Source organism: Euwallacea similis, chromosome 10 (assembly GCF_039881205.1).
Source record: "Euwallacea similis isolate ESF13 chromosome 10, ESF131.1, whole genome shotgun sequence".
In the NCBI taxonomy this organism is placed as follows: domain Eukaryota; kingdom Metazoa; phylum Arthropoda; class Insecta; order Coleoptera; family Curculionidae; genus Euwallacea; species Euwallacea similis.
This window is the reverse complement of record NC_089618.1, coordinates 2,561,071-2,586,431: the sequence shown is the minus strand read 5'-3', so window position 1 is coordinate 2,586,431 and position 25,361 is coordinate 2,561,071. Positions and strand designations below refer to the sequence as shown.

At 38.3% G+C, this 25,361-nt stretch overlaps 1 protein-coding gene across 2 annotated transcripts; it reads left to right on the top strand.

Moving 5' to 3' along the window:
* The first annotated feature begins 1,435 nt into the window (after positions 1-1,435).
* LOC136411817 (prolactin-releasing peptide receptor-like) lies at positions 1,436-25,361 on the top strand. Of its 2 annotated transcripts, none has more exons than XM_066394549.1 (7): positions 1,436-1,612; positions 21,015-21,509; positions 21,561-21,854; positions 21,908-22,287; positions 22,546-22,667; positions 22,719-22,854; positions 25,213-25,361. In XM_066394549.1, the coding sequence occupies exons 2-6, from the start codon at positions 21,154-21,156 to the stop codon at positions 22,836-22,838; spliced, it is 1,272 nt and encodes a 423-aa protein (XP_066250646.1). In that variant the 5' UTR covers positions 1,436-1,612; positions 21,015-21,153; the 3' UTR covers positions 22,839-22,854; positions 25,213-25,361. The 2 variants fall into 2 exon arrangements, with proteins under 2 accessions (XP_066250646.1, XP_066250647.1); XM_066394550.1 differs by having other exon boundaries at positions 1,439-1,612; positions 21,908-22,272.

Here is a 25,361-nt window from a genome sequence, read left to right as displayed (position 1 = left end):
TTTTTCGAAGAATATTTCATTTATCAGTTTTCCGCTTTTTTACTGCTTTTCCGTCGGGATTTGAAGGTGTCTGGCATCCGTGACATACGAAAGCGGGTTTTACAAGACTAAAGAAGCTGTAACTCGTATACGGATCTTGGCGTTTGTCCCCGAGATACGACACGGCAAGTCGCAATTTAAATTCGAACAGTAAAATAGAACACCTCATTCAAATATGTCGGAGGAATTTATTACAACATCCCTTATGTCAGAAAAGGCCCGTGTAATACGATATTTGTCACTTTTATAGCTCAAATATTGTCATAGGGGCACGTCTCATCGTTTGCATACACCTTAGGAAAATAAGGAGGAAGTTAAGATGGTTGAAAATATATTATTTTCCTGAGGAAAGATCCTGGAATTTGGGAAGTTGCCTGGGAATGACGTCAAAATGGTTTAATTAACGCTATGCAGTGTGTAGAATGTCATTTTAACGTCATTTTCCAAGAAGACTTCCCAAATCGATTGCCACATCATGTTGATTTATTAAATAGGTAAACTAAGAAAATTCAATGCACTATCTACAAAATTATAGCAACGCAGAATGCTTTTACTAGGTTTAAAACAGTTTTTAACATTCCTGATTTCAGAGGTTTAGTACGCCACTGTTAATTTAACTTTGAACAATATGCCGCCCTACCCAAATTCTTGACGTGAATATTGTATATTTACTTACACACCAAGGGGCATTCACTACATTAACAAGAAGTCCTGTTCATTTCCCATCTGAAGGGTTAAATCTGAGTGCAACATTATTTTGAAAAATTTGCTTGTTACAAAAATAATGTACGACATGGCGAAGACAACGAATATCCAGTCGTACCACCGGCGCATTCGCTGGCCTCAAGCAAGACGCCAACGCTGATTGCTCTTCAATTACAAAAGTCTCAGTGAAAGTCCACAAACATAACCGCTAAAATAGCGTTCCGGAAACGACCTTGCAAGTGGGATTCACGATGTCAGCGATGAATGATTAATGGCCCTCATTAATTAGCGACATTGTTATTATTATTATATACCCCTTCGGGGTCGCCTAATGTTTCAAATTTATTTACATAAGACGCGTTTCCATCGATCTTAGCCTGAAAATCCCCTTCTGAAAGTGGATTTAGTGGTGTCTGTCTTTGAAAAGTCGATATGGTTTAGGGGACAAGTTGGGAGTTGCGTTGGGGTTTTACCAAATGAATTTTGGTATAGGGGGCAGTAGTGGCATGGGCAAAAAGGCACGTGTCGTCGGCGCAAAAAAAATCCGCGCACAAATACGATCCGATGCCGAAAGTGAGCCGACGCTTTTCGATTGTTTCCACGGCAACGCAGCGAGTTTCATCTGTTTAGTCAGACGAGATTTTCGGCGCTGGTTAGATCGCGGCGCGCTCCCCTCTGGAAAAGTCGATCCAGATCGAAAAAACCGGGCTTTGGAATTTCCTATCATAAAAAAAACATCATTCTTTAATTGCAAAAAAAAAAGAAATAAATACTTGACCATTTCGAATGGACAGAGTGTTGCGGATAATGGGGAGACTGACCACGAGGTCGCGACAAGCTGTTGCTCCTGTTGCTCGTCGCTAGAAAGGTAACAACAGCAATATAGCCAAAAAGGCACTTTAGGAGAGTTTAAGACAACAAACAATGCTTATTCCTATAGTTAATAAAGTCGCGATTAGTTTACGCAAAATTAATAGATTTACGATGTTGCCGGGATTATGATTTGGGCATAAAATGATAATACAACACGTATTGTAGACGACGTCATTTGAAGTGGTCGTAAATCAGGCCCTGATTAGGGGCCTTCTTTGCCATGTCTGTAAATATCCGACTTTTGTCATATTAAGTCTTGGCACAGCCGGGAAAAACGAAAAGAGTTACCGATACATCTTAAAATTTTAAAGCGAAATTGTGGATTTTTTAAAGTTCGATAAAAAGAGGTTTTATTTAAATATTTTTTACTGTAATATTTCTGTATAAAATCCCATAACCTTCAAAAGTTTGTAATGTGCAGCAGTTCTCTAAAACAATGTGCATTAATTACTTTAGTGCTGTTTTGCAACAAAAACTTCCATTTATAAATCTTGATTTTTGCCGACTAAATTTAGAAACAAACATGGGCGTACATGAGGAGACTCGGGCAGATGGGCAATTCTGAAACTACTTACGCTAATGACTTTGATGCCATTTAGTGGGAGGAAAATTTAGGAATAAACCTGCATGTCCAAGAGAGATGTTCGAATACGTAAAAAAATACAACACCTATTTTTAACGAGTTTGCGACCTCTCTCTGAGGCGAGCTACGGCAATGACTTTAATGCCGTTCTGCAGCCCAAACACTCCATGTCGGAATTGCTATGGGGCTACACGAGGGGAATTCGAAGAAATAAAAATCTCTTTTCATCTAAAATATTTCAATAAGAAATTCGATAAAAAAAGCAATGGGAATCTTCTAGCTATGGGACATTTTAGAATTTTTATCCATCTGTTAATTCGGGTCTTATAGCCGTAATAAATCGGACGCAATATCCCACGTATTTTGTTAAAATTTAAGACTTTTATGGAAGCTTCGGACGAATAAACGCGGCCATTTCCGACTAATGAAAAACTGTTTGGGAGTGCACCGATTCGCCTGCAGCTGCGGCCGGCATTTCCCCCTAAACCACACACAAGCCCGGTTGTCATTGAGCTAGTTTCGATCTAACGAAAGCGGAATTCTGCCAATGTAAAAATAGTAAGCAGTGTCATAAGTATAGTTTATAACAGTGTAGATTTGAGGAGATTTTCCGGAATTTACGGCTTGCCAACGGCGTCCCTGTCGCGCCATTTCCTTTTTATTTCCTTTTGCAAAAGAGGCAATTTATCCGGCCATCAAGAACAGGGGGACGTTTTCTCCCCTGTAACGCGACGCCGATCAACTTACCCTGAAGGGTTATTAATTGGAATCATTACTTTAATTAGGCCTGCTAATTGCAACTTCTCCCGAGGAGCAGAATTCTTTCAACTCCAGCGAAAACATGTTAATTATCATATCGATTGATTAAAGCCGTTGTTTACAGTCATTTCAGGGAAAGTACTTGTGGCCAATGATAAATTACTCTAATGGCCTCGCTTTTATGCAATATTTGCGGACGATAAAACTCGATGAGGCTGATGGGGAGGACAACTCGCTTGTTGTAATGCTCGCATACTAATCCGTGCATTTGTATGCCGCTTTCCGCAATCAAAACCGCAATTCCCGCGCGTACCTCAATTAGCGACGATAATAATTATAGCAGACATGTTTCTTCAGTCAAGAATTTGTGGGAAAAACGAACTCCATTCCAGGAATGAGTTGTGTTTGTTTTGATTTCCTCTAATCAAACTGCACGGATAAAAATATGTGCCTTCGATGGAATAATGCAGCACGCTCCTTTGTTATGTTTTCCAATATGTCCGGATTAATAACATAAAGAAATTTGAATGTATATTGGCAATTTTTCTATGGAAAATTAATCGATGTTGCACCGAACCGATCATCGTCACATTTCAAAGTAAAATTCTTACCTATTTTACGCCAGGCACGAACCAATTGCGGGCCGACTTCGATTGGCCCCGCAGTTTTCGCATAATTTTGAAACCTGTTAACACCATCCGAAAATTGTATAATTGTTTCAAAATGTGAGACATCTACGCGCCATATTTCTGTGGAAATTCTTGCTGTAGTGACCACAATTCAGCGTTCACGCTCCGCGCTAATTTGTTGTACAGGGTGGCCCAGTTTTATCCAGCCAAATTTAAAATTTTGGTTCCGCTACTCAAAGCAAACAAATTTCATTCTATGCACTTTAGTTCAATTCTTCATCAATTTCGAGATATTTGTGTTCAAAAAAACTCTAATTTGTCCACGCTGCAATTGTTTTTAAAAAGTTGCAAATAAGATTTTTGCTTATTTCAAAACACGTAATTTTTTTTCGTCAGTTTCCTCGTTTTTAATATTTTTGTTTTTCCCTTTCTGTAACCTTAAATTATCAAGTAAATGCTTCAAAGAGGAAATTGTGGTCTACTCAACTTCGACATCTTTGAAGCACCGAGCGCGTCGCAGCTGCTATCTGACATGGTGTTATTAGTTGACAGGAAGCTCGAAATGAAGTAACTAGTTCTTCTCTTGTTCCAGGAGAATTTCTGTAAATCAGAGCTTTTAAAGTTCTCCACAAAAAGAAGTTGAGTAGGGTAAGGTCTGGAGATCCAACAGGCCAGGCCACAGGTCCGTTTCTTCCGATCCAGTGCTCCGCATAATTGTTGTTTAACCAGATTCGAATGAACCATTTGTGATAAGCATGACAGTCATTTAATTGAAACCAGTGACATCTAATTGAAACCAGTCTTCCATTCAACATCAAATCATCCAAATAAATAAGAAGCTCTTCTTGGAAGAAATACAAAAAACTGTTGAGGTATTTTGAGTCTCGGTAGAGAACAAGAAAAATACACTTTTACAGAGTAGTGAGAATTTTATTGAGTAGGTCCTTATGGTACGAGTGGGAAAAATGAACTAACTTACAAAAAACTAAAAACCAGGCCAATGCAATTGACCTGCCAACTAAGGTTCTTAGAATTAGACCAAAAACACATGTGCTAGCAAAAAGAAAGAACTTTCACCAAGGACTACCCCAATTTGACATCATAAATAAAGGATTGTCAGATGAGTTCGCATATGGCCCTTCTTAGAAAGAACCCAGAAAATCTCTAAATTCTTGCAATATGAACAAAAGGCAAACAGAAACAAAACATTCAAAGTATAAGCAGTGTCGCATCATAATTTCAACAAAAACATTCGTCGTTAACTCGATTTGGCAGAAAAAATGGACCTATAAGTCGATCGTTAATGAGTCCAATCTAAGCATTAACGCCGAACTGATGTTGAAAGCAATCTTCCTGCATGGGATAAAGATTTTCACATGCTTGCGCATATTCAATAGACCTCTTCGAGAAAATGTAGCTTCATGATTCCACAAAATCGTTTGCAATTGTTGCCTATCAAGATGAATAGCATTAATAAACCATTTGTAGAATCTAATACGCCTTTCAAAATATCCAGCTGAAAGTTCTTGCACTCGGCAAATATGAAAAGGATGCCTACCGTCTCTCCTTAAAGTTCGTCTAATGGTTTCCCGAGGAATGTTTAACACATTAGAAGCACGTCTAACATTTGTACGAGGATTATTGTTGAAATGATTGAGGATAACGTTATCTCTTTGAGTTATGACAGGAAGCTGATGATCTTTCAAAATATTAAACGATCTTGTTCCTTTAAGAGCTCTATGAACTCGTACAAAAATTTCACGATAGGGATGACGTCTTTGAGGAAATGCAGATATGTACAACGTTCGGGCTTCTTTCGCGATGTTTCAACCACGGCCGTAATAAAAATGCATGTCAACATATTCTTCATTCGAGTACACATAAGCCATTTTAATTTCGCAATTTAACTTTGTTTTCAAAAAGAATCAACACCAAGCAACATCAAATCACAACTAAAATTATTGATTTGTAAAGTAATCTGCAATATAATAAACATTTTTCAAAGTAAAAACTTTTCTCAGTCAGACTGATAAGAACCCTATTTTATTTTGGGGGTGAAAATTTCAATGAAGCAAATACTTCAAGAAATTTTATTATCACGCTTCACTCATTAAACTACATTAACGAAAAAAATTATGTTTTGAAATAAGCAAAAACCTTATTTTCAACCTCTTAAAAACAATTGCAGCATGGATAAACTAAAAATTTTTTTAACTTCTCTCTCAAAATTGAATTAAAGTTTATCAAATTAAATTTGTTTACTTTGATTAATAGAATCTAAATTTCAAATTTGGCTGGATAAAACAGGGTCGCCCTGCATTTAAAACTATTTCTTTTTAAATTGTTGTTTTAAACACGTTTTAAACTTTTTTATATTTTTCTGTTCAAACTCTGTTTAAAACGTTGCGTTTAAACCGGTTCAAACGTAATTTAAACTGCTTTGTTTTCATAAAGAAATTGCTCCGATGACACTGGGACTGCCCACTCTGAAGGCGATTACGATGACAACTGTCCGATTGTTTTATGAAACTGTTCGGAGATTACTTACTTCAACCGTCAGTTTCAATTGTCACACAATGAGTGATATAAATGACCCTGACAGTTTTAACATATAGAATGAAGCTCACCGAGAATTTCCCGTACCAGTACGTGGACGAGCAAAATATAATATTACTCCCCTGTTTAAAATTGACTAAAATTGTCTTTAAATTTATTGGTCAAATATTTGGACACGTAATATATATTTTCTTAGGCAGACGTTTCACAGCCCTCCTCTGAAGATAAAATTACTGTGTTCGCTTATCGATTATATTATTTTCCAAGTCAATCCCCATCCGAAAAGCGAAACGAAAAGTACGGGTGGAGTTATTATAAAACGTTTCAAGAACAAATAATAAATTATCCCTTCTGTGTCACTAATCTAGTGAAGCAATCACATGATAAAATCATGTAACTTCATTGGTTATTTTTAAATTTACAAATTGGGCGTCCACTTGCTATTACCAGATATTGATGTTTTGCGCCCTAGAGGTGGTATTTTTATGCTTATCCTGTTGATGTCCATTGTATTGAGGGCTTGCCCTGAACGTGCTGGTTTACTGAGGGTGCAGACTGATTTGCTTTTGAATTTAATATGACTGCTGAAGTAAGGAAGTCGAATAACAAAAGGAGTAGAAGAAAATTCGATCAGTAGGCACGAGATTGCGCGTGTTTGGCTTGGGGTCACCATCGGTGAATTATTTAAGAAGCTTATTAAGAATTAATGAAAATGAGTTTAATCCTGGACCGAACGAATCATCAACCATAATTTTGAAACTTCTCAAAATAAGTTCAGAATACGGGTGTCTTAATCTTGATTTATGCCTCCTCAAATTATTAAATATTCGTTTGACTTGCACATAATGAATCTGAGGTCTATTTTGCACAAATATCGAAACTTCAAGGGACAGGACAAAGTACAGAGTAAATATCCTTGGGGGAACTAAAATTGACTTACCTTGTCGAAGTTCAAATCTATTAGAACCCGGTTTTTAATTTAAATCCGGGAGGAGAAATTGCGTTAGTATAAAACGGGAAAGAGCTTTATAGTTTTAGTGCAAATTCGTAGGGAAAAAATAGGGAAAGTGAACCGACAATGTACCGGGATCTCCGGCATTAATCGCCTTGAGAGCGAGTAAATAGTGCCGCGGTTACATTTAGCTTAAGGCCAAGATTAGTGAGTTGAATTATTTCTTAGAAATTAAAAACGCGTACAAACTGATGAAAGAACTTTTATTAAAAAATTAAACACCCAGCCACCATACTTGCAACCCTTGTCAAAATTATGTGCAAGTGACATATGTCACTGTCGAAAGGATTTAGCCGTGCACGTTGACGTCATCACAGGTAGGCGCTATTTGCTGCGATATTTTTAACTTTGTTCTTAAATTTAATTTCAGAAATTTTTATTCATTTTACCGGCGTTTTCTACTGAATCAATAGATAATAATGAGCTCTTTTTTTGGAACTGCCAGTTTTCCTGATTTCATTTTCTTTCCATCTCGCGATTCTATTTCGGTCATATTTCGCCCAATTTTAACACAAATTTGCAGCTAAACAATAAACGATAATGAGCTCGCCCTGAAGTGGGATTTTCTGCCTCTATACGAAAGCCTTAATCTCCTTAAGCAGAACGGGCAAATGTTGCTGCTGCACTCGGCTTAGCGCAGATTAGTGTGTTATTCATACATGTACGGTTATTACTGATTAACGACGGGGGTTTCTGCTTAATTTTAAGGGGTACCAGATGACAGAGACCTTGAGAAAATCAGGCTCAGAAGCCAAGTTCCGGTTTATTTATCAGGAGATTAATTTCCATAGAAACAGTCATACACAACTTATTACTTGGTTTACATGGAAATTATTTTCCAGATAAAGTTATCAATACTTTGATGGTCAAGCCCTCAGACTAAAAACCTCAAGTTTAATTTGGTTGGAGAAATTTATCGTGAAAAATATTCGAATTCCAGATCGTCCACTATTTTGATGACAATCGGCAGATGGCAGTCGATACCAGTCCTCCACAATAAGTACAGACACTGACTATAACGTTATCGAGAGTAGATTTCTTGTTTAAATGCATTTTACAGGTGTTCTGTCCCCATTTCAGCTGGTTTTAAAATGTTTTTCATGTGGTGAAGTAACAAGTTCTAATTTTTCTGGTAAATGACACAATTTTGCCGCTGCTGTTGCTACTACGCACATTTATTTATAAATAAATCCTGGAGATGATTAGCATAGACACACACACACATACACACACAAACATATATATACACACACACACACACACGTACGTGACTTATTTTTGGCTATTGTGGTGTGTTTACCATCACCGGTTGATGGCAAAGACGTCCCATTGGTTTATTTTAGTTCGGCTTAAGTCATGCCATAAGCTAATAATTGCCGGATTGATCTGTTTGTTTGATTTCCTGCGAGCGCGAAAAGCGAGGATTATAAATTTTTCTGCCATCGCCGCATACTCTTTTTCGTGGTGATTTCAATCGAGGGGGGAACGTCTGTACGGATGAAAATGAAATTTCGAATTTACGCCCCCCAACGAGACCGGATTTAGTCCCGAATAGGAACGGGTAATTAAGTGCAACAACGTGTCCAAACAAACGGGGCAGGACAGATGGGTTTTATTGCGAAAAAACAGGCGTATTTGCAGGGACAGAATCGAAATTGTGCCCCGTTACAACATCAGAACCGCTCTTATCAATGATGGGATTATGATCCGAACGTGATTACAAAGGTTGGAATTTTTGCAGCGTATCGTATTATTATTATTGTATTAAACAGGGCAACTCATGGTAGATGGTAGGTTGAACGTTTACGGAAAACGGAACACATGACCTAAAACGCAGCGACAGTGATAGTTCTGTCCGAATGCAGACAAGAAACCAATTTGAAAATACCCGAAATTCTTCGAAAAAAGAAATTCACACCTACCTATGATGGCGTCACCTATGTATAAGACCATGTCAAATTACAATTATTTTGACTTTTGACAGGATTTGCCAACATGGCGGATAAACAAAAATTATTAAATTTTTTACTGCTTCTTAGTTTCGTGAACAAACACTAGATGTCGACACTAGAACATTTAATTTTCTCATTCAACACCCTCAGTAATTGCTTCTTGCATGCGAAATGACGTTGTCGTGGATAACTGCATTAATTCACCCAACTTTACACTATTTCGTCACATTGAGATTAATGCATAACTACGCCCGCTACGGGGCGCCCGGTAAAATTTAATACACGAAGCATTCTAATCATATGTAATATAAAACGAGTTATACCACTAACGTTAAACCTAAGATTGCGACTATTAATTTGCGTTAGTGATGTGCCCCTATTACATTCGGGCTTTAGGGGTACTCCGGCTGAATTGAACAATAAAAATTCTAAGCATACAATCGCAGTGTCAATAAAGGTCGGGGGTTAATAGTGGTTGAAAATTTTCGGACCAGAAGAATTTTGTTAAGGGTAGAATTGACTTCCCCGTGGAGGTTGTGAGATACTGCGTGTAGGCACGACGTTTAATTTTCGGGGGCAGAAAAGTGATTTTTGTGATCCCATCACAAATTAATTAGACCTGGAAATGACTGGTAACAAATTGATTAAAAGCTCGTAATTTCTTTAAACAAAGAAAAGAAATTGGAGTGATTTATTCGTTTACGGTGCGAAAATAAGTTTCCCCGAGGCACGCAAGAAGTTTCCATCTACTCCACCCCTTGAATGAAGAGAGAGTCCTAAAATTTCTCGATAAATAAATGTCTCAATCTCGGATGCTCACACGCCAAGAAAATTGTTTACTGCATTGCGAAACAGTACGTGCAGACCGAGGAAGGCCCATTTCATCGCAAATGTATGCCTCTCTATTATGATACTTTGTGCGGGACAAAACGCTCTTCATGTCCAACCCTGAAAACACAGTTTTCCTCTCCTTTTTGATGTCTAAAACTCAAAACATTCACAACCACTTAAAACCTCAAACAAAACCCCTAGGGGTCATCCCACAAATAAAACCCCTCTTCTTAATATTACTTTTTCCGCTGTCTCGTAATAATCGATACGGCTTACTTCGGCAGACATTTTTTTTAAAGTCAAATCAAATTTGCCCAACAAAGCTCACTGCTATAGAGCAACATTTCGACTTGTTTGCTATTCCTACTATGCCTTGGGAATATTCAATTAGAACGGCATTACAGGGAAGTTTCACCCCGCCCAAGGTTTACCCTAAAAGTTTGGGAAAGTTAATGAGTTAAGGCAGCGAAAAGGAAAGAATATTCTGGATAATGGATATTGGAGTATATTTTCACTCTGTCAAATTTTCGATTACTCTGTTGCACCCCATCAAAAGGCAGCAATTCGATGGCTTTAGCGAAACGATTCAGTTGGTCATTTCGGGCGACTGTTTCGCAATTACTCAGCGCCAGCCGAATTGATTTAGTCGCTATTTGTGTTCACAATCGAGATCTAATTTAAAATCAGTCATTTTAAGTGGAACAGGAGATTATACGGTAACCAAACCTCTGTTCCATTACAGATAGTAAATAAAGCCAACGTGGATAGTGGCCGAGGGGTGATTATGCTGAACAGCTCGGTTAACCGCGCAAAAACGCGAAAACATCCGTATAAATCCTGCCCAAAAACGGACTTCTGGGGGGAGAGATCTGGCTTCACAAATGTTTTATGGAGTCCGCTTGAAGGAACTTGCAATAGAAACATTCTTATTGGCTTCTTTCCTTCGAATATTTTAAATTAAAACTTGCTTTCTGCGTCGCGAAATAAACGACGAAATATGCTCGCAAAGGTGAATCCAATTCGAAACTTCGAGACTCGGCAGCCATTACTGTGCCTCTATTATAATCTAAGAATACCCCGTTCCATTAGAGGAGTTTCAGTAAACAATTTAACCGCCGAAGAGCGAGACGCAAAACTAAGCAAACATAATTATCTCCCCAAGTACCGCTCTTTCATGTCACTCTTGTGATATCTATAATAGCCGCGAGACAATAACAATCGTCCCAAGAGGACTCTCTCCAGGAAAGGTTGTTCTAGATTTCTTTTCAAAAGCAGTCAAATATATACTCCAATCTGGCACCATCTAGGAAGCAAGATCGGCATTCAAAAGTATGAAGACGAAAGCGCCCTCTCAACTCGTGTTCAGAAATTATACTATTGGGTTAGGGTGGGGGTAGGGAGTTGGGTTCTTCGGTGAGTTACTAAAACTGATAGAGTAATTTAGATATTCTGCAGGGAGCTGAGTCTGGTATACGCTATATGGATAAAGTTCATTGCCGTTGGAAAGGAAATGAAGAGAATCAAACTAATTTTATGTTCAATAGAATTCATTCGCCTTAAAGGGGCCATCTTCTAACCTTCTTGACAACTGAAAAATCAGTTGCGCCTACTACAACTGATGGATGGAATTTAGGCGCTTCCACATGATCCTACAGAGTATTCTTGTCGCGTTAGGTGCTTTCAAATTTAACCATCGAACGAGTAAAGCAACTATTTTTGTTCCAGCCCCAAAATTTATACAACATTTTGGCTCAATTAAGGCTTCCTCTGTATTAATTAACGTTCGTTCGAAAGATAACCTATTATTTCGTTCCTTGAATCGATAACCTTGAAGGTGGTCGTATTGAAATACGTAAGGGAGATGAATACAAGCTGTGTTTCCGGAGATAATTATTGCCGCTGTTTGGGTTGTTATTAATGCGCGAGGGATTAATTTGCCTTCCATTGTCTTTGCACGTCGCTACAGGTGAAACGAAACTCAAACACGACGCTTAAGGGACGAATATCATAGTCATCCTTGCTCTTGGGCTATGCGCCATGAATAAAACATTATTTCTCTGATTAAGCCAGCCAAAGGTGTAAATGGAATTTGAGTCGAAAAGCACAGGAAGCGCAAAAAACGGCAGCTTTATTAACTTCCTGAAGCTCCTCGATAGTTTTCAAAAATGTCTTAATTTAAAGGCTTCTACCATTGAACCGGAATTATTGCGCTCTTAAGCCATGAAAAATTTTAAAAAGTGGAGATTTAATGAAAACTCGTAGCTTAGCAACGCAGTTTTATAGAGTGAATCTTTCTTTATAATTTCAATGAAGAGGATAGCGCGCATAAAAGTGGCTTTAATCCGCGACAAGCTCTTCAATTATGCCAGAAACATTGAAGCGGAGGCCTATTCGCAAACTGGATTTTCCCCAGCCCCGGATGAGGTCTTAGGGACTCACGCTTCAGGATGACAACCACAATTAAACCGGGCACATACAGACTGATCAGCCAATTTACATTTATATAATTAATAGTTAATTGAGTTATCATAACCTCCAATGCATAATCAATGAGCTTCATAAGTCGATAAACTCCGATATTTAATCAGAAAAAGGCCCTAAATTTAATTTTTCCCTCGTTCAAAGAATTCCCTGTTGTTTGTCGATATTTTTTTATGAAAGTTTAGTTTGATGACAACGCATTCTGCCGTACACTCACACCAGGTTTGAACTTTCCGAACGCCGTTAATTGCTGCTATTTCAGTTTAACTCGTTCCAACGATACTGGATGGGATTCTGGCAGTTTGGTTTACACCGGGTGCATTCGCAATGCTGTCAAATGAACATAATCAATTTTTGACGATTTTCAAGCGATACGCTAAAAATATTCAACAAAAAAAAGATAATGCATTAATATTATTATTTAATAATCATCCCGAATAAAAAAAAACACAAGCTCGTTTAAATTCAAACCAGAATTATGGCAAAATTTCTGAAAGGAAACCTAAAATTATCGTTTGTGCGTTGCTCATCTCGCGGTGTGTTTCTGACGATTTGGCTTTTTTCGTAATTTCGTATGGGGCTTGAATTCATTAAGGCGATTAAAAGTCAAATTGGTGTTCCGACTGGAAAATTCACGTTGGGAGAATTCACTTTTCGGGGGACGCTTGGAAAAGAACATTTTCAGAACGGCAGTTATAACCCTTTTTTATTTAGTCCAATTCTGGGGAGAATTTCAGTACTAAACCCTTGTTTCTGGAACTCAAGAAACTCATTTGAGTCCCTTTAGCGGGCATTTATAAGTTTTGACAATGGACTTTAGGACTTACTAAATTCAATATTCTCTTTTTAGGTTGGTTGGGAACTCCAAATTATTTGACTGAACGGGTCGTAAATTTCAGACAATTGTGGCTTGTCAAAAGCCAAAAGTTATAGCAACGTGCTCTATTCAAAGTGAATTCCCACACCACATTACATCGATCGTACATATCTCTTAATCCCTCAGGATCGTTCACGTCAATTTCGTGCCTCGAGGAACAAGAATTTAAGCCCGCGGAATATTGGAAAGTTTATTTTAAATCTCCTCCACCCAAACGGATTCGGAGAAACTCGATGGAAATTTGTTTTGCGATACGTGTAACTCTCGTGTTTTCCTCCCTTTAGCAAAAGTTTTGCATTTTTAGCAATTATGTAGAAATAACTACTAAAATTTCAATGTGAAAATTTCCAAGCAAAGCAGCTTTCACGTCGTTCCACTGGTTGCAATCGACTATTACAATCAATATATGGAATAAATGGATAAAAAACTGAATTATTTTTGGATGGAGTGACTCTAAAAATCACTTTCTGTATGTGCGTAAGTGCGCTTGCTCTACCGGTACCCGTTCGAAGTCTGATGGAGCAGGCGCATTTACCTACTTGAAGAAAGTGATATTATTGCTACTCTGTCAAAAAATTATTAAGCTTCCCAAATTTATTCCATTTCCTGTATTATTTTATGGCTATTTATTATCATTTTAATTCTCCATTTGCCTGTCATAATCAACTGCAATAAATGAAATGGCAGCTTTGCTCGCAATTTTCAGTTTAGTACTTTTATTATTTACGTTTGCGTAAATGGTAAAAATTCCCAACTTCTAATAAAAAGAAGAAAACACGGGACTTACACGTATTACAAACAAACGTTTGGGTGGAGGAGGATTTTACTTTATAATTTTATTGCTTACTTCATATTCATGGTACTTCTGCGTAAACGCTAAAAATTCCAAACTTAAACTATTTCTCGCAGAAAATAAATCTCCTGTGCAATCCCTTTAGTAAGGTGGAACTGAATACGAAATTTTCAGAGAGTTCTAATTAAATGAAAATACGTACATCTTTTAGGATTATTTTGGCATCGCCTTGTTATTGGCAACAGTTCGGAGAGCCATTTGTCCTAAAGGGATAAATAACTAGGAGTAGGGTGGAAACTCGTTCCCAAGAAGTTTGAGCTTATAAGGTGGAAGTACCGAATGATAATTTCGAAAATACTGATGTTTTGAAAGTTAAAGTTATTTTAATAATGTGGCAAACCCAATTAATTTTGGGCCCGAAGTGGGATATTCCAAAAAAATTAGGCTCGAAATAAATTGATTTATCTCGCACACAACATTGTTTCACTCATGTTTCTGTGGATATTGTATCCATTACACAATGGAATTAAAATTCCGGACTAAACCTGGATTTCGGCGAACGTACAACAAACCCAAATAAAAAATTTGGAAACAACTTTAAATTAACGCAAAAAGAGGGTTAATGGGGTTTTTGTCGATGCCCCCGGGAGCACTGCGACTCGAACCTGAACAACATAATTTTTTCTACTGATTTAGAGCTATCCAAAATTTGTGAATTTCTAATGAATTCAAGGTTTACAGCTAGGGAATTTTTGGATAGAAGTGCAGGTAGAAAACGTGCAAGAATCTTAAGAAAACCCACTGCAAGAGCACTTATGAAAAAAGGGGCACTATATGTCCTGAAACATGCACCCTCAGAGCGCACACGATCAAACTATTGGTGTTTGGCATGTTGTTACAACATGAATTTATAAACTCGCAACTAACCACTTAAGGACACATCAGCAGTCGTTTTTTACTACCATAAACCATGTAGACAATCGAGGCAATAACACAACACACAACACTGGGCGGTGTTGAAATATCAAATTTCAATTATCTCTGCTCAAGAGGGGAGTTTTATGAGTAAATAAGCAGTCACGTAGGCCTTCTAACTGAATCTAAGCCACTTAACGCTGAGGAAAGGAAAGTTACCCAATTGAAGTTACAGGATTAATTCGAACGAGAGTTGACGGTCCAATAAGGAGTTTAGCCGCTCGAAAGTTTATCGCGAAATAATAAGCTCGACAATCCTCTGACATGTTGTCTTCAATTCCCAACTTTCGTTCCACGATGAGGGAACCGTTTTCAAAGTATAATATTAAGTCCCAGGAAAGTAAACTTACTTGCGGCTTATACTTTAATTATTCCAAGCCGATTGTCGATACTTAATACTCCCTACAGGGATGAGGACGGGGGAAACTTCATTTTATAAATTCTAATTAATCTCCCAGTTTAAGCTGTCGCTAACTCATGTTAGAATCGGCCAACTCGCGGCAAAAACGTGACGAATCATTAATGGACGGCATCGATGTTCGTAAAGGTATAGGGATGGGCACGAGGGCTGTTTTTAACTGAGGTCTCATTTGTTATGCAAGACCGTAACTTCATATACAGGCGGACGTCTATCATTTTCTTTGTTAGCGTCAGACACATGAAACCTAATTTTCCTTTAACTGCAGGCGGGAAATAACAAAAACCCTCGGCGACTGATGCGAAACAAGTATCGCATTTGTAAGAGTGGATCCGAAAACGATGCAAAACGTACTGAAAAATCCGAGCACAAAATGGAAGAGAAGCGTGAAATTGAAACTATATTTTATGTTCACAGTGCTCGAGAAAAGGGAATATTATTTCGTACTCGAGAATATTATTTGCCCGGAGTTATTCAACGGGGGAATCACAGTTTGGTTTATGAAAATTGTTTTTCTTCTGTATTATTATACATAACGGTCAATATTGTGAGCACATCTCTAGTTCATGCCGCATACTCTCTATGCAGTCTTGTTCACAAACATTCATAAAATATCAATGTTTGCTCTAAATAAACATAACCTTAAAACTGGACCACGTTCCGAAACCCTCTGGATATTGTCTACGTACCCGTGACGTGGAGACAACGTCGTTTATGTAGAGTGTTATTATCGAAAGTTGTGTTAAAGTTAAATTTGGTCTAACGGGGGAATATATTGATACAAAAAAATCCACTCTCGTTTATTCGGTCGGTTGTCAATGTACACACAGACTTCAAAAGAATTTTTCAAAGGGTCTTCTTCGCGAATAAATAGGACATTTCCCCACTGGAAGGTACGCAAAGCCTTTCCCGCACAATGTCCTGTAATATTTTATTTGCCAGCTATTCCGTTGAGGTCGGTCGTAAAATCTTTTGCTCGTTTGTCGTGGTTAAGCTGACACGTCATGTACAACGTTTGTAAGCCGATTCCAAGACCTAGGATAGCTTCAGATACACTTAAGAGAGTCCCTACACCCTGGATACGTTTCAAAAAGTAAAAAAAACTATTCGTTCATTCTTAAGGTACAGAAAAATAATTCTAGTAGTGGACTATCTTGGTGGAGATAATCTAGACAATTAACGGGAAGAGTTGATAGAGGTAGCATAGCTCTATAGTAAGTGCAAACCACTTTGAAGAGTAACGAAATGACGTATAGCTTTAGTAAGAGCAATATTGTCATGTAGACAAGCAATTTGAAGAGAAGATAACTACGACAAAACCATAGTAATTTAAACACCTTAGTGACAACAATGTAGATAACTACTTCGAAGAGATAATAAAATCAGTGCAGCTCACGTAAATGAAAAATATTTGCGAAGACAATATAGACAATCTTTTGGGGAGTGTAAGTAATACAGTCAAATACATAAATTGTGCAAATATAGGTAATTTTTCTGCATTTCTAATTAAATTGACTATAGCAAAATTTTTTAAACGCCGTATTCGAGACCCTGAAAATTCTATTTGCTCAAAAATAAACGTCTTACTGATCATCTCGTGTTTTAATGGCCTAAGACGCCAATTTCGTGGAAGAACATAGTAGCGTATCTAATTAGGATTTAAATTTAACTGAGAGGTAATAAATGAGTTTTTCTCTGCTAGAGCTAGCAATTAGCCCGAGTTCTATTATGGCGAACGCCCATTTGGCCGCTTATTTAGACGCCACTTTAAATCGGATTCGAAACGTGACTAATCAATTAATCCGCATACGCCGCCCCTTTTTTAATCATCGCGTACGTCACTCGTGGCCACTGTTGACAAATCTGCCGTCCGACTAAAACTAATTGGGAATTTATTGCCGAATGCCGATATTCGAAAACAAATTAGTAGCCGTTTGTGAGTCGTTTCGATTCCCCCGGGGTATCGAAATTATTGCCGAAAGTTCCATTGTTTGATCATCGACAACGCTACCAATGGGATTCGATTAAAGATACAAAAATTAGGCACCGCCAATGGAATTCGGAAAATAATCATCGAAACATTGTCGTGCCGGATAAAAGACGTTCCATTTTTGGGAAATAAGTAGCAAATTGCGTTAGGGCTCTGCTACGTACGTAACTTCGTAAAATGGCTTCAAAATTGAGCGCCCGAGGCAAACGTTAGGAATATCTGTGGAAACCTGTTTACCGAAATTGCGTTATCTATGGGCCAAGTTTTGCGGCGACATCCTGTGGGTTAATAACTCGGTTACAGTCCCGTCCCAACAATACTTTGTCGATTCAAAATGCCGTTTTCACTGACAGGCAACAGCGACTAATTACAATCGCGATTGCAATTAAAAGGACGATTTTAAACTTCTAAATTGCAATCATTTAGTCCGAGTGCGTATCTCAGAAACAGTCAGAAAAACAAATCAAAGGTGAAGCGCGACAAAAGAACGGGACAAAAGGTTGTCCCGGGACATAATTAAGCATTGCTAAACTGAAAAAGTCGGGACACAATAAAGCGGCTCTTGGTTCTCTGACAAGGGACTTTGATGCCCGGAAAGGTCGGAATTCGTATGGAAATCGGGTGCGAAATTATGCAAGCCGCCTTCCTGAATGCCCTAAAGTGTGTTGTCAAGGCTAATTAGCACCTCGGAATTGGTTTCTTTAGGGAGTTTTTTGTGTTTAGGAGGTGTGGAATGAGCGACATGCAAGACCCTGGTCAAAAAGTTGCGAAACGCTGTAATAGAAATGGGTTTACATATTGATAGCATCAAAAGTCAATAGCGATGAAAGGAAGAATAACAATTAATTCTTCAATTGCAGTACCCTGAACATAGTTTCCTTGCATTGATGACCAACCTTTATCTCTACCGAAGAGATGCTAGAGGTGGACTGTTTTATTAAGAATGCTGAAGCGGAAAAACTTGAGATTTTTGAATATGTAAATAATATGTAAAATTGAATAATGTAAATATCACGGAATCGGCTAGAGATGAGGTGTTATATATCGTTTGTTTAAATATGAATTAAGAGGATGCTATCACTGTATACAATGTAGAAATTACGTACAAAGGAAATTGTATAAATTTATCAACTTGGTGTTCTTAACCTTTTTGGTCAATGGACATGCCTTGACATGAACTGGAGATGGGCCGTGATAACAAAATAACGTAATTTGTTTCTGACCCAAATAGCATGACTTTGCGCTTACAAACTGCCATCTAAAACACCAGACATTTCTCATCTTTACGGGGGAAATAGAACAATACTCTTGGACTTTTTAGAACATGCTCATAAATCAAACAAATCGCTGTTGCTATAAAAGTGGTAGCATTAGGACATTCGGAATACATTTCAAGTCCCATGAACTATAAAATGTTTCATTTCAGACTGATGTGGGATAGGAGATTTCTATATTTTCTAATTTTATGGATTGTACTGAAAACATTAGAGGAAAATTGAGTTGCAATGGCGCAATCTGAATATTAAAACACGACGTAGGAGGCTTGTTTTTTCCAAGTCGAATTTTACAGACTGTAAAATTAAGCGATGCTAAAGGGAGACATTTAAAGGGGAATTTTAATAAAAATTGAAGGGTAAAGTACATAGAATATAACGCCTTTTATGACGGCACCGCTGTGAATATAAATTCCCGGTCTATTAGGGGTAAATGCCCCTCTAGCCCAGAGACCCCTTTGAGGGGAAATTTAGAACGTTAATGCCAACTTTGCTTGAAAGAGCCACTCAATCAAGCATCCCAAAACTCTTGGTCATTAGTCACCGGTCAGAAGGCGGTCTGCAACTTTATCAGACAGGTGATTTGAGTTTTAATTACTTTTGCAAGGAAGTTTGGATAATTCATATATAAAGAGTGAGGCAACGTAGCGTAGCCGATAGGACGTAGTTGACTTGGAATTTTATAACTGCCGTAAATCTTTCAAAGTTGGGGCTGTGTTAAAATTTATCTTTTGGACTTAATGAAATCTATCTCCTCGAAGGTAGTACAGTAAATAGTGTTCATCTTCTATGTAAGCCTATAAAACTAAGTGTTTTTACTCGCAACGTTTATCGGAAGTGCTAATCTAACGGACACCCTCAAAAATCCTTCTCATTACCCTGAAAGACGCCCTTTGTCCAGCTTATCAAGACCTCGTTAACTCGGGAAAAACGAAGGCGAAATTACGCCTGAGACAGATTTCACGGCCTTCATTCGCAAAAAAGAAACCTAATTTATTAAACGAAGTGACGTGTGTATGAGAAAATAAAGCCACACGGAAAAGCGTCGCAAAAGTAAATGGGAGGAAAAACAAAAACGTAAAAACATCTCGGGTAGGTATATACAAATATGCTAACACAATAGCGAATGCGCTCAAATGTCATTGACAATAGCGCATTCACCACTCGTCCAGAACTTTTCATTATAAACTTGAATAATTTTATTAAAATGGCGAATTCACACTACCATCCACAGCGACCAATTTGCATTCACCATTTTGTCAATCAACTAATTTCAGCATTACACGATTTAAATTTGACTTCTTGCCATCGCAAATCTTTGCCAAAATATCTTCCCTTGTTATCAATATACGGACACAAGCTCAAATATCAATTTCGAACATCCATAGGGACTTCTACTAAACTTCTTCCCAAGAAGTTTCATTGTTTGAACTTTCGCGCAACCCACTAGGGTTTATTAAGTTTAATAAGTGCCAAAGCCGTAGAGAAGTGTAAACTCCAAGGCTTGTGTGTGTTTATAATCTCTGTGAAGTTTTCTATGGACTCGGTTAGTGGGAATTTTTGCAAACTAAAAGGAAATTAGTTTGGATTGCAGTTGAAAAAATTGGGGGAGTATTTGTCCGTATCCGTTACTGGAATTGATCTTATTGTAATAAGTCTCTAAGGAGGTATCAAGCACTTGATGGGTTCAAGGGCAAATGCGATGAGGTAATTTAAAAGTAAAATCCATTTTTCGAGGAAAAATTCGGTTACGCCTGTCGAAATAACATATCATCAAAAGCAGACCTAGAGAGCTTTTTAGGGAAAAAAGCTGTTTTTCTCCATCTCCCAGCGGCGAACCTCAAGAACTTAAATTAAGGGGTAAAGTTTGAAGTTTAAAAATGTTTAATTTTGGAATAGTGAACGTGATTAGAATTTATAAAATTAATAAATAAGCGCGCTCAAAGAGTTAATATATTTTGAGGATATTAAGGACATTTGACAACAAAATCTTTATATAACTCCTGAATTTCTCTAAATAAATATACGTTATTACACCTAATTTCTCGAAAATCGAGCATAGCAAATCGAATGAAAATGACCAAAATAAGATATTTTCATTTTCGCTTTGCTGAAAAGTTTTACTATATTTAATAATTGCGTCAATATTGACTGTTATCGAGGTGTTAAAAATAGTGGCAATTAGTAACTCATCGTAAACTGCGCTAAACCGTTCCACTTGAGTCTCAGGTCAAATCTAAAAGCGTCTAGTTTTTAATGCTTTGCAGGTGCTAACCAGAAATGTTTGGTTGGACCGAGAATCAATGGCCTCGCAGGGCAGCTTCCCTAGACAAGTGAAGAAGAACAGGCGAAGAAAAGTAAAACTGAACTAGAAATGAAGAACGAGTGACTCTTAAAATACCTCTGATGGACGCCATGAACGCGACCTCCCCTCCGAAACTGGACATCATAGATAAAAAGTACGTGCAAGTACTGTTCTTCATGGTGTACACGACGATTTTCATCGTGGGCCTATTCGGCAACGTGTTAGTGTGTTTCGTAGTGTTCCGAAACAAGGCCATGCAGACGGTCACTAACTTGTTCATCACGAACTTGGCCTTATCCGACATACTCTTGTGTGTGCTGGCCGTACCCTTCACCCCCCTGTACACGCTACTGGGCAAGTGGGTGTTTGGAGGAGTTATCTGTCACTTGGTGCCCTACGCCCAAGGGGCTAGTGTATACATTTCCACTTTAACTTTGATGTCAATTGCTATAGATAGGTAAGTGTTCGAGACTCCCTTGAAGCAGTTGTTAGCTTTTGACTGTAATAGGTACTTCGTTATTATCTACCCCTTTCATCCCCGCATGAAGCTGTCCACTTGCGTGGTCATTATAGTGGTAATCTGGGCTTTCGCCATAGTCGTGACCAGTCCTTATGGCATCTACATGAAGCACATAAATGATACCGGCAACGTTACTCGGTATTATTGCGAGGAAAACTGGCCGGTGGAACAATGGAGGGCTGCTTTCGGTGCTGTCACCACCGCCCTCCAGTTTCTGATCCCCTTCCTCATCATGGCCTATTGCTATATTTGCGTGTCAATTAAGCTGAATGATCGAGCCAGGTACAGTGGCATCAAATCAATTACTAAATCACCATTAATTATTTCATTTGAAGGTCTAAACCCGGCTCAAAGAACAGCAGGAAAGAGGAAGCTGATAGGGAAAGGAAAAGGCGCACCAATCGCATGTTGATCGCCATGGTAGCGGTTTTCCTCATCTCTTGGTTACCTCTTAACGTGGTTAACATCGTCAACGACTTTAACAAAGACATGATCAAGTGGGACTACTACTTCCTCAGCTTCTTCTTGGTGCACCAAATGGCCATGTCCTCGACCTGTTACAACCCATTCCTCTACGCATGGCTGAATGAGAACTTTCGCAAAGAGTTCAAGCAAGTTTTGCCATGTTTTGACGCCTCCCGAGGGCGGGTTCCCTCTTCAGGGCGCTTCACCAACTGGAGGTCCGAGAGAACTTGTAATGGTAATGAGACACATGGTGCGCAACTCCATTTACTAGCAAATTTCATTGTAATGATTCATATTTCATGTTAAGAGATGAAAGATGTCGTCAAAAGGTTTTTCCTTAGCTTGGTTGGCAACTTTGGGACATCACTTGTATTATTTCGCAACGCATCGAAATAGTTAAAACGTTTATTGATCAATTTTTTTACATAAAATCTAGTGGCATGTACGACTTTTTCTTGACTTTTCAATTTTTGCAAATATGTTTCTATGTTCCTCTATTATTTTTCAGGTAATAACGAAACCCAACAAGAAACGCTGCTGCCCTCTCAAATAAATCGAGGTTCTTTCCGAGAGAAGAGGCTGACGCCCCCTCCCCTCAAGACCGATAGTGTTGAAATGGAAAATATCATGGTAAGTGGCTTTCCAATCTTCAATGTATGCCTCATAATGGGGTTTTTCCAGGTCCCCAATTCGGGGGTCGAGTACGATCCCGCCCTAGAGGTTGTCAGACTGAACTTAATCACCGAGGAGGATCCGCCTCCCTACAACGAAACCCAAAAGACTACCCTCAGCTCTGATTAGAGCCACCACCACCTAAGTAAGTGCTCTATATTGCTATGCTCGATAAAACCAGTGACTCTCGAATGAAAGGGAGGCTTAGGGCGAAGCCTTGTTTAGGCATACTAAATGGGCTTTTGTGCCTTAATTCCTAGGATTTCCTGCTGTTTGTCAAAGTATTTCGGCTCGGGGACAGATGCAGCTTCCGTCTGCCCGGGATTTACTTTCTTGGAAGTCTCGTCTTAAATAATTATAAAGACTCTTATTGTGGCGGCGGCAGCCCCATTTTTCGGGGGGATTATCGTCAGGGAGACAAAGGTAAATGTTCATGGAAAAGCGCACTTCAAAAGGCGCTATCTTAGAAGAAATTTTATTCCCTTCTATAAAAAGTTTAACTACATTTTGGACGTCATCTAGGGGTAACTACGAAAGGGCACTTGGCTTGGAGCTATTTGTCGCGTAAGTTGAGGTTAACTCGTTTATAATGGCAAATATGTAATTCTAAAATGACGGATATTTATCTTACCTGAGAAAAAAGAAGATAATTTTTACCAGGGCTACGGAACGTTATGTTAACAATTTTTATTGAATTTCTATGGGTCGACTTGAAAGAAAACGAGATGCGACAAGCCCCATCGATCTCCACAGCTAACAGGGTTATACGCGATTTTCTATTAGCGTCACGTGACCCACTTTTGCCAATTTTCATTCGATTTCTAAGGGTGGACTTTTAAGAAACGAGGTGTGACAAGCCTCAGGTATTTTCGAGAATAAGGAAGTTCGTACCTCGTTTCTTCTAAACTTCTAAGCGACGTTTCGATATTGAGGTAATGTAACCATCTTCATGAATTTTCGGGTTTTAAATTGTGGAACACATTTCCTCTACATTTAGAATACTTCAGATTAGACCGCTAAACTTTCCTTGTTGATTATAGAATGTTTCCCCATGTACTTTCACCTACTGTATTGCTGCTTTCTTCATGATGATGACATTTCGAAAATGTGCACCATTTTCACCCAGTTTTTCCATTGTATGAATGTTTAGAAATGGACTTACGGGTGCGCCTCTGACTTGATACGAAAAGTTTGAGCCTCAAAGAGGATTTAAGCAAATCCACTCTAAGAAAGAGAGCGCTCTCGTACCTGGAGTGGATTTTTATCTTGTTTGGTAATATGAAAGGAAAACGCGGGTGCATCTGCCTCGTATTTACCCCAGGGGCTAAAATGACCTTCTAGGAGCCCCCGAACGATATTACTGAATATTATTCCGACGGAGATACGTCTGGAATAATCCTATTAGACGCTTAAATAGTCTTTGTTCCATTTTCATGAGCCAGAGACTTAATTTCCTTCTACTTGGGCAGTCCAATAACAAACCAATTAACCCAAAAAAAAAAACGATTGACTGCTAAATACGAGGACAATAACACTTTCTTCCGCTGTGTTTGCTTTTAATTTAATTGTCAATTTAATTCGGTCTGACAGTTTCCTTTTAATCGATATATCGTTTTTAATTAATACAGAAGTTATTTTTTTGCGCGTTGCCCCTGACGAAAAAGTGGATTAGGTACGTCGATACCTACGTCAAAGAAAAATTAATCTCTTGTTCATTTTTAAAAACACTCAAACCTCTTTGGAATCGCCTGCTTTTTGAGGCACACAAGAAGAGTTATTTCCGTCTCACACGGGCAATAAATACTCAATTTAAATTCAACACGTTCCTCCATAAACAGGCTGTTAAAACAACTCACAAGACGCGGGAATGCCCGATTCATTAGAAAGTTGTTGCACCGTAAAAAGGGACCGAAAGTTAGTTTCCCATTCCCGGACTATGTGTATTAGGGAAAACTAATATAATGCAGTCCTCAGTCCTCGCCTCGAACTCTCAAGTATTCCAATTAAGACGTCAAAATTCCAGGCTTTTAAAACCCCAGTATATAAATTTGTATAAACGAATTTCGAAAGCATATAACGGCTCAGTTTGGAGTCGAGTTAAAGGCTGTTGTTTCCAGAAGTTGGGGCATTCGTTCCAGAGGTCGTTTGTTATTGTGACACTTCAGAAAACCGATTTAGATATGCCATTGTTGGGAAATAGGTATACTAAGATCGTTGCTGAGAGACTTAATGAAGCCTTCTTCGGATGTCTTTTTCTGCACTAGTCAGATTAGCGACAAAAAAATATGTTTAATATTGGAAAATAAATCTTAAAAGTCCTTCAGAAATTGAATACTCGAAAACGTCTGGAGATGACTTTTGGTTAAATGCCGAAGCCTCAAGCAAGTCTGTGACATGGATTTTTTTGTGACAACATGTTGACTCTAAAATTTTAGAATACTGAAAAAATGTGAAAATTTTAACGATTCATCGGAACGTCGCTTATGCCTGTTCTTTGTTTCAGATGAATGAAGCCGCATTTAACTCAACAAAATTGCGCCCCCTTAGACGACGCTGAACTGTTGCTGAGTGTGACTGTAGGTACCATTTGCAGTGCCAACTTTAGCTGTGTTATTGTACGTGTATATAACGAATACATTATTGTTTATAGTA